The 10,848-nt window shown below is 37.8% G+C and overlaps 1 protein-coding gene across 1 annotated transcript; it reads left to right on the forward strand.

Annotated features, from left to right (window-relative positions):
- The first annotated feature begins 805 nt into the window (after positions 1 to 805).
- Positions 806 to 10,848, forward strand: csrp1a (cysteine and glycine-rich protein 1a). The gene is made up of 6 exons (XM_016497638.1): positions 806 to 1,008; positions 6,466 to 6,575; positions 7,731 to 7,899; positions 8,577 to 8,706; positions 8,828 to 8,921; positions 10,169 to 10,848. Exons 2-6 carry the CDS (start codon positions 6,467 to 6,469, stop codon positions 10,243 to 10,245), a joined length of 579 nt encoding a protein of 192 aa, XP_016353124.1. The 5' UTR covers positions 806 to 1,008; position 6,466; the 3' UTR covers positions 10,246 to 10,848.

A 10,848-nucleotide genomic window follows, 5' to 3' on the forward strand; every position in this document is an offset into this window, starting at 1 on the left:
CAGTGTTGGGGGTAACGCATTACAAGTAATGTGAGTAACGTAATCAGATTACTTTTTTCAAGTAACTAGTAAAGTAATGCATTACTTTTAAATTTACAATATCTGAGTAAATTTTTCAAATAAGTGATACCATTTACTTTGTTTTCCCATTTATTCACTGACAGCTCTCCTGTCCCCATGTTGAGAGGAATTGGGAGTGTGTGCAGAGGCACAAGAATTCCTTCAGCCAGAGGCTTATTCATTTCACTTTTGGTGTGAAAGGGCCTTTACAGTTACAGTTTGACACAGAACCCTGCACAGTTGCCAAAAATATAGCTTTTGGATTTTTTGTTATTAAAAATATAATAAACAAATAAATAAAAATAAGCAAGCCCAGCCCAGATGACAAAAAGTAATGCAAAAATAAAAAATGCATTGATTCTTTCTGCAAAGAGTAAGTAATGCAATTACTTACTTAATAAGTTACTTTTTTTGTGGAGTAATGCAGTATTGTAATGCATTACTTTTAAAAGTAACTTTCCCAAACACTGTAGGTATTGGGTAAGGTTAAGCGGTTTAGAATATGGTTGTGCAGAATGTGCAGTTTTTTTATGCTGTATATTTCCACATATGAGGTATCAAAGAGCAAAGTCAATAAACCTCAATAAACATTGACTTATTGCACTGTCAATGAAGGTTCAAAGAGCCTTCTTGATTTTTTTTGTAGCTGTTGTTGATGTTTCAGAGTGCCGCAGTGTGGCAGGCCGTGTTCAGCATCAGTGAACGTCAGAGGAAGGGGCGTCAGTGAGCAAACACACAGCAGGGTCATGAGGTAGTGCTGTTCCTTTAACATCTCACCACAGGACATAGTTTGACTCACTTCCCTCACTGCCCCACCCCAGAGCTCCTGTGCTGAAGTCCCAGCATTACAAGTGTTAGGACTGGAGAATCTGTTCTCATTCCCACAGTCTGCTGGACTTTGACTGCTGATTTTCTGTCCATATCTACACACAGAAAAGATCACTTCAGGTAAGAAGCTCTTCACACTGTCAGATTTTGTCCCCTACACGCTTTCCACTTCTCTTGCGTAATGGCTCTGCAAGCTTGTGTGCAGCTCATAAGGCTGAAACTGTTTCTAGGGTTTTGTCTTCTTGGAATTATTTCAATTCTTTCCTCCTCATCAGACCTTCTCGATTTTATTCAGCTGACTAAATTCTTGGCATTCATAGAGAAGCAACAAGTTAAATTGTTCCCTTTCACAGTTCCAAACTACTACTAACTTTTCTGATCTAGAATCAGGAATGTGACTTGCCTAGTCTTGTTTTCTAGTAGGCTAACTGGACTCAATCAGACCAAAAATCATTTAGTCTGAAAAGGAGTTTTTGGAACATTTTGACCAAGATTTTCAGTCCAGTCTTATTCTATACTGTTAAAAATAAAGGTTCCGTGAAAGGGGATTTTCATAGGGATATCATAGAACAAAGGTGTCAAACTCAGTTCCTGGAGGGCCACAGCCCTGCAGAGTTTAGATTCAACCCTAATTAAACACACCTGATCCAGCTAATCAAGTCATTTAGGCTTATTTGAAAACTACATGGTATGTGCAGTCCAGTCTTATTTAAACTCTGCAGGGCTGTAGCCCTCCAGGAACTGAGTTTGACACCCCTGTCATTTGATGTGTGTAGTTGTGAGTTTTTGTAAAATAGTGCTGTTTTTTGGTTATTGTTTGTGGAACTGGGTGAGCTCTGGGTGAGCTTGAAGACATACCGTATAATGTCATATAGTCCATGTAGAAATGAGACTAATGCAGCATGGTGGATTTGTAGGCATCAATAAAGCTCAAGAATTCTGATATCACAGGAAGTGTGTAGTAGATTTAATCACACCATGCCTAAAACAATTTCACAGTATTATCACAATACAGTCTAACGTCCTTAAGTCTAGCTATGAACCTATCTATCAAACCTTTCATGACCTTATGTGGCAGCGTCAGAGAAGCATGTGTTTGCGACAGAATAAGGGAAATGGCCATAAGAGAGCATAACAGGCTTGTGTACTATAGTACAGAACGTTATCAGCATGTGTGGCTGTGTGCCGACTCGAGTCATGCCATTTCCTCACTTCCTTGACAGCCCAACATGTTTGAAGTCAGGGGCCGGAGTTAGTGTTTAGACTGGAGACAGCAGAACTATGCAGGAATGTCTCGATTGCAACCAACCATCCCTTTTATGGACAAAATCAATGAGACATTTCCCAGCAATTACAGCAGATTAGACAGCATGTTTCACTGTCAAAAGTATACCCTTACCAAAAAGAAGTATACTTCAAGTTTGTTATTAAGTATACTTAAGTAATGTTCAAGAATATTTTAAGTATATTTTGTGTAGTAAGTATACAAATATCAGTGTACTAGTAGTATACTTGTAAGTGTTCTATTTCAATACTCCTTGGGACTAAATTGGCCCACTTTCTAGTATATCAAAGTATACTTTTAAGTACACTTTAAGTATAACAGTAGTAAACTTTGAGCACACAACTAGTTTACATCTATGTTTTTAGTTTGTACTGCAACTATACTAAAAGTGAACTTATAGACCAATTTCAGTGTTTGCAAACAGTGATGTCATTTTTTTTTGTGGGCGGAGCCTATCTGGTGGCAGAAAATGCTATGTAGCAGTCTATGCAAGCCATGGAATAAAAAAGGACATTTTGAGTTGATATTTCACAATTCTGATTTTTTTCTTTAAATTCCAAGATTATATCTGGCAATTCTGGTAAGAAAAATCAACTTGTCATTCTCTATTTTTCCCTCGGCTCAGAATCATAAATTTATAATCCCACACTTCTGGCTTTTTTTCCTCAGAATTGACAAACTCGCAATTGTTGAGTTGAATTAAGTTATAAAGTTCGAACTAGGAGATAAACTTGCATTTGCAAGAAAAAAAGTCAGAATTGTGAGATAAAATAGGTAAATGTTATGTAAAATGTTATAGGTTTAAATAGTATTTCATGCTTTAACTGTAGGACTAATACAATATGTCCCCTATGTGAATATTATATAGACCTATTGTTTAAATCTAATGTATGCTTTAAAGTAGGGTAATCATAGCAGGTTTCATCCATAGTTTGTCCGTTTAAAAGTCTGCGTTTAGCTTCAAATGGCGTCTTTGACGACAGTAATATATAAAAATGATTTGCGTTCCGATTCTGACATCCAAAGGCACAACAATAAATTTTTTCTCTTATTCCATGGATTTTACCCGCTTCCCTCCACTTGTTCCCAGTGTTTTTCTGCCACCACAATGCGCGTGCAGCTGTGCAACTGTGACGTCTACTCCAAGTTGGTCTATAGGTATACTGATAGTTTACTAATTAAATACTTGTAGAATTTTTAGTACACTCTGAAGTATAGTCTCAGTAAACTACTAGTTTAGTTATATAAACACTTGAATGTGGGTAGGTTTCATAGATAAAAAAAGAAAGAAAGAAAGAAATAAACAACATTTTGAACAAAAAGCTTGTTATGTCCCTTTTGTTCTACTTCTGTGTTTTCTTTTGTTTGGGAAGTGTAGCGGTCCGCTTGAAGGAATTCGAGCTGGAACTCTGTCACCAACAGTATCAAGGTCAGCTGCTACAGGTCCGAGCTCTTGAGCTAGAGATGTGACATTCGACTGAAAGAGCTGGAGCTCGAGTTAAAGACTGCTCAAGCTCCACGTCCTTCTCCGGAGGCAAAGGAAAATATTATTCCGGGGCCAGTGAGTGCATCCTCCTCTCCAGTTGGGGATAGTGAGAGTTCCTTTACACAACATTTACTTGCGTTATGACATTGTGACTGGTGTAGTAAAAGTCGCTGTACGTACTCAGTTGCCAGTGAAAAGGATTTCCCTTATTCTTGGAAACGATCTAGCTGGAAGTAAGGTTAATTCTCTGCCCGAGGTTACTGATGTACCATGTGCTTCTAAAGATGTGTTAGTGCAGGAATTCCCCAATCTATTTGAATGAACAGAAAGCTTCCTCTCTTGCTGATGCTGCTGTTTTTGCAGATGGGTTTGTGCTCACACAAAAAATAGCTTTTTCATCACCCCGTTCTTTACCACGTACCACAGTAGATCGTACTCCTCATTTTAAGCGTACACAAAAAGGAACAATCGATCGACACCCCTTTGGCAGCTCGAGAATGTTTCTATTGTCATGAAAAGGGACATTTGATTGCTTTTTGCCCAGCACTGCAGCGTAAGAATCAGCGGAAAGCTCAAAACCCCTCTAAAAGTGTAGCTTTCATTCGTGTTCCCTCTTCTGAGACACTACATTCAGTTGACCCAACATTTGAACCGTTTGTTTGTGATGGTGCAGTTGCTTTGTCTAATTCTGATTCTGAGTTTAAACCTGTGCGTATCTTGCGAGATATGGGTACTGCGCAATCGTTTATTGTAGCAAGTACGCTACGTTCTCTCCTTAGTCCAGTTGTGGGTCCGATGTGTTGGTTCAAGGAATTGAGTTGGGGATAGTGAGAGTTCCTTTACACACCATTTACTTGCGTTCTAACATTGTGACTGGTGTAGTAAAAGTCGCTGTACGTACTCAATTGCCAGTGAAAGGGATTTCCCTTATTCTTGGAAACGATCTAGCTGGAAGTAAGGTTAATTCTCTGCCCGAGGTTACTGATGTACCATGTGCTTCTAAAGATGTGTTAGTGCAGGAATTCCCCAATGTATTTCAGTCATGTGTTGTCACTCGAGCACAAGCCCGTAAGTTTGAGGATGAGGTTGATCTTTCTAACTCATTTTTAGGTTCAGAAATGTCAGATACGAAGACTGAAGTTGAAAATGATTGCTCCTCCGATGTGATTGTTCAGCCTAGCTTTGATTTTCCTTTCAGTAAGCAACAATTAATCAGTGCTCAACAAGCTGATGAAACACTGTTGACGGGCAGATCCTCTGTGATTGAGAAGTCTGATTTGCCTAAACATGCAATTGCGTATTTTCTAGACGTTGGTTTACTCATGCGAAAGTGGAGTCCCGAGAAAGTAAAACGTGCTTCTAAAGATGTGTTAGTGCAGGAATTCCCCAATGTATTTCAGTCATGTGTTGTCACTCGAGCACAAGCCCGTAAGTTTGAGGATGAGGTTGATCTTTCTAACTTCTGATGATCATGTTAGATTACATGTGGAAGCATCTGCTGTTTTTGTTTCTTTTTCGCTTGTGTTTTGGAAATTCTGTACAGAAGATGTGTAATAGCGCCCCCTACAGTATAACAATTAAAACATGGATTCCCGAAGCACAAGTGTAGCTCAAATATATTAATATAAGTCAAGTATACTTAAATGTCATTTTAAGTATATTTCTGGGAAGTACATACAAAGTAGACTGAAAGTATACTTTCCTATTTTTTTTATTTTAAAAGAATTATAGTAATCGCACAGTTGAATAAACGTCTTTTTCATAAGGGTAGGCATAAATGGAAATTTACAACCCTGAACCCACTGGGTCAAAAAACTAAAAACAGAGCAACATTGTTTTGTTTTGTTTTGTCTCAATATAGATTCTGGACAAAACAAACAAACAAAAAAACAATTGATTCCTGTTTTGTTTTGCCTCAGTCTCAATGCAAATAACCGATTTCTCTTTTGTTTTGTGGTCTTAATGCAGGACATGGACAAACATAAAAGATTCTGCACAAAACAAAACTGACTCCTGTTTTGTTTTGTGTCAGTCTCAGTACAGGTTATGGACAAAACAAAAAACCAAAACAACAGATTCCTATTTTGTTTTGTGTCTCAGTCTCAATGCAAACAACTGATTTCTGTTTGTTTGTGGCCTTAATGCAGGTCATGGAAAAAACAAAAAACAAAAAATTCCTGTTTTGTCTCAGTCTAAATGCAGATTCCGGACACAGCAAAACAACTGATTTCTCTTTGGTTTTGTTTTATTTTGTTATTTTGTGTCTTAATGAAGGTTATGGACAAGACTTGTATTACTCATTTATTTAAGGTCAGATCAAAATAATTCTGGCTGACCGGAGATCCATTGCAATGTTAGTCTAGTGAAACAGGAGGCATATTTAGAAAAGGGAACTCATAAACTTGCCAAGCAGTGAAGTTCAAGTTGTACTCTGGAATCGCAACAAGTATGTGCTTTTACATCAGAACTGTGTCGTTTCAGATTTCAGACATGCATTCTTTAATAATCTCAATGCCTTTTTTGGTATTGCATTTCTCTTGTGGTACGTCATCACTTTTATGTATCCTTTTATCCTTGTTTTTTTTGCTAACTACAGTATAATTATATATACGCATATAGGATTTACAGAACTTCAGGTCTTCCCGTTGACTACACTTAACACTGTTTAGACTGTTACACTTTACTACACACATTTTCTGGATTTGAATATTTATCATTTTTATTGTGGGAATCACTAGGATGACCCCAAAAATAAATGAATGAGGGCTTGGTAGGTGATTTCAGGTCGTGTGTGTGTGTGTTACAGGATGCCTCTTGGGGGTGGAAACAAATGTGGCTGCTGCCAGAAAACAGTGTATTTTGCAGAGGAAGTGCAGTGTGAAGGGCGGAGCTTCCACAGATCCTGCTTCCTGTGCAGTAAGTCCTGTTCAGTTTCCTGTGCTGTCCAGTGCCATGAGTCCACACAGTATCAGTAGTTCAGCTGGTTTAACAAAGTTTACCAACAGCAGACTCTTTCTGATTAATAAAGATTAATATATAATTTCTGTTAATAATTATTCATCTTTTGTACAACTACAGGCACAACACTTAGTGCTGAAGTGAAAAATGTGTGCCAGAATGCTTTTAAAGCTGTATTGAAAGAGCAAGCTGTCCGACGTTGGTTGTTTCATAGTTTACATATGTATTAAAACAATACTTTTGAGTGTGTGAAATTAGGGTCATAAAACTGCATCTTGAAACCACAGACCCTCCTGTCGAATACGTTTACAAGTTTGAATAACGCATTAGCATCTAGATAATTTATTACCTTACAATTCATTATTGCTACCTTTTTCTAACATTTAAAAAGTATGGCATCTGCTATAATTTAGGAGACACTACTTCTAATTATGGATAATGTTAATGACGGATAGTATATGAATTGGGTCACAGTCATAGTTCAGGTGGAAACATCAGTTTTTTTGTCTAGATTGTTCTCTGGCGCTCTCTTCTGGTTGTCTCTATAAATCACTTATGAAATATAATATTACCTTGCTTTGGGCCCTCAAAGGCTCTGCATACCAGACAGACTGTCTGCAGGAAAAAATAAATAAATCAAAGCACCTTTAATGAAAAATTAAACACCGAACCCTGCCAAGGTGTTCCTCTACACAGACAAGACTTTATGATCACAAAATGCAAAACACTAGCACAGTAGATATAGCAATATTTCTAATATTAAACTATGAAAAATATACTCTCATCTAAATAACACTTTCCGACATCTATATTGCTTTGGTAAGCAGGTTACTGTCATTATTATGTTTCTGAAATCTTAAAGCTGAAGGTCACTGCAGAACACTTTTATCTATGTAGCTTGTCATATTCACTCATCCTTCTCATTTCAGTGGTGTGCAGGAAGAATCTAGACAGCACTACTGTAGCCGTCATCTAAATAACACTTTCCGACATCTATATTGCTTTGGTAAGCAGGTTACTGTCATTATGTTTCTGAAATCTTAAAGCTGAAGGTCACTGCAGAACACTTTTATCTATGTAGCTTGTCATAATCACTCATCCTTCTCATTTCAGTGGTGTGCAGGAAGAATCTAGACAGCACTACTGTAGCCGTCCATGAGAATGAGATCTACTGCAAAGCCTGTTACGGTAAAAAATATGGGCCCAAAGGCTACGGCTACGGCGCTGGCGCAGGAACTCTGAGCATGGACAAAGGAGAGTCACTGGGAATTAAACATGTGGAGTAAGAATACACTTAATTTGAATTTGGATTCTTAAATATTGCTTCAGATTTCATTCTTTTAGCATCTAGTCTCATAAAATTAGACTTTGGCTGTCGGCATAATGCATACTTCATAGCCTATTCTGGCCAAAACCCACGCATTTACATGGAAAGGAACCACTTGATCAATATATAAATCAACCAACTACAGTTTATGCTATTTTACATATTTATAGAAGAGCATGTATGCAACTCTTAATAAAAATAAAGTTTAACCATGGCTGCAAAGCAAAAAAATTAAATGAAGAATGACTTAAATTTTGCTCTATTCCTCACATAAAGTAAATAAAAATCATATAACTACAGAAGTTTTGGAATATATTGCAGAGGTTGTAAGGACCACTTTATGATGCCTTTATACTTTTTTTTTTTTTTGCCCTTTTTGGACTGACAGCTCTTGGCCCTCATCCATTTTCATTCTATGGAAAAGAGCAGCATGAACATTCATCAAAACGAATTCTTTTGTGTTTCACAGGAGAAAGAATGTCAAACAGATTTGGAACAAATTTTAATGATTTAAAGATAAATTTGGAGGAAAATATTCCTTTAAAGATTTGCTGCTGTAAATCTAGCAGACTGTGGCCAATCTGGTGACTATTCAGCATCAGAATCTTGTGTTGTGTGTCTTCTGATTGCAGGCCTCAAGAACACTACCCAACCAATAACCCCAATGCATCCAAGTTCGCTCAGAAGTTTGGCGGCTCTGATGTTTGTCCACGATGTAGCAAGGCCGTCTACGCGGCTGAAAAAGTCATAGGGGCAGGAAATGTAAGCCAAAAGCAGAAATGACAGGAGAAAATGCTGTGATGATGCACCAAAATTAACTAAGCCATCAGTTATGGTCCTGTATATGGTCTTCATTAAGCGACTGTGGTCTTCTTCTGTGCAGGCATGGCACAGGGGTTGTTTCCGATGTGCAAAGTGCGGCAAGGGGTTGGAATCTACAACTTTAGCCGACAAGGACGGAGAAATCTACTGCAAAGGCAGAGTATCCAATGTTATCTTCTCTCTTCTGATTCATGCCAAGCAACCACCTAGAAAATGTTAGAAATGATAAAGCAGCTAGGGCTGGGTCGACAATATTAATTGATTTGAGTCGAGCTTCATTTTCCTGAACCAATATCAAATCCAAAATCCCAAGATTGATCTTTGAGTCTATATGCTATATGCTTTTTCTGCAGATACATGAACAAAACTTCCCTTAACATCACTTGCAGCGTGCCTCCCATCCAATAATTTTAATAAGCTTCGTGAGATGTTACTTTTGATTTGAAAAAGTCTCTGCTTTAAAATTCTGTCAATTTGATCACATATGGTTAAAAATTGTAACGGTTTTATGTAAACTGTAAATGTCCCTGTGCTTCTGTACTGGGAATTTGTCGCCTTCTATTGGTAGCATGTTAAAACCACTAAATCCTAATGGAATGTGGTCCAAAACACACTACTGGAGAGGGTTGCCAGGTCTGAGTAACAGAACCAGCCCAAAGGCCAATCAAAAATAGGCCCAAAAAAGCCCAACTACCCTATCCAAATATCAAAACTCAATTTATGCATTATGGCAAATTTTTTAACTGTGAGCAAGTTACAAGCAGTCCAATTCGGCAGGAAAACTTTGAACCTGGCAACCCTGCTACTGGAAACCATTAGTTAATGGTTTTAATTGTTAACAGTTCATGGTTTGCAATATGTCCACAACAAATAGCATTACAAACCGTTTGAACTTCTGAGAAGGTTTCTATTTATTTATTTATTTTTATTATATTTTTCCCCCCAGCAGGGAGTATTTTAACCACAGAAAGGTGTCAATAAAACAGCTTGTAAATTAATAATATGGCTTGTAGCATTATAGTTACCTCAGGAATGCCATCCAATGTCCATAACTCAACAATTAACTCTAGAGAGGAGTATTTTGCTAAAAATATGCACTATATTACATACTCAATATGTTTTTACTTTGAAAAGCCACCATTTAAATGTTTATATCTCAACAATGAATTGGAGTCCTCTAGAAAAAGTGACACGTACTGTACCTGATATATATCCAAAACGAATTGAATCAACTCAAATCAAGAGCTTATGAATTGGAACTGAAATCAGTGAAATCTTTATCAAAACAGCAACGCCCTGGAAACCACCTAAAATCATTGTGGCGAGATTTGCAACAACACCACTCTAATTTGTACAAAAAATGTCATGGTGCCATATTAACTTCATTTTGTGCTGTACACAGGTTGCTATGCCAAAAACTTTGGACCAAAGGGCTTTGGCTATGGTCAAGGCGCTGGAGCGCTGTCACACACTCAATAGATCAGCATGACACAACTTACCCCACATTCCCCCATTCATACGCATCTGTAGAAGCACCTAAACACCTCCTGCTCGCGTACATGTGCAAGTGAGTGCATGGCAGTGTCTTCAAAAAGGAAAGTCAAGTCTAGAAGGAAACCAGAGTCCAGATGCCACTGTCTAAATCTTACACGTGACACATTCCACAAGACGTCATGTCATTGTCTTAAACCCATAAACATCTCTTCTTAACTCTTGAACACTGCCAAATGCTTGGAAGAACGTCAAGTATGTAAACTAAACATGGGATTAATCTGCTCACCTAAGATGATCACTTGAGTTTGCACAGGTTTAGTGGAACCTGAGCTGTGCTATTACGTCAGTATTCCTCTGCTTAGATGTACTGTCTGTTCTTAAATGGATCTGCATACTAGTTTACCACATGCTTGTGTGAGCTTTAATCACTGTAAAGAATGTTTTCTTCAGCATGACTGAGTCACAAGTACTCCCTGGCTTAAGCTGCACTAAATCTGTTTCACTGTCAGTGGAAAAATATCCCACATATGCATTCTGCACGTACTGTACTTTAAGATGTTATAGAAGTAAATGTTCAAATATGCACAA

This window comes from Sinocyclocheilus anshuiensis, unplaced genomic scaffold (genome assembly GCF_001515605.1).
Source record: "Sinocyclocheilus anshuiensis isolate Anshui unplaced genomic scaffold, SAMN03320099.WGS_v1.1 scaffold130, whole genome shotgun sequence".
In the NCBI taxonomy this organism is placed as follows: domain Eukaryota; kingdom Metazoa; phylum Chordata; class Actinopteri; order Cypriniformes; family Cyprinidae; genus Sinocyclocheilus; species Sinocyclocheilus anshuiensis.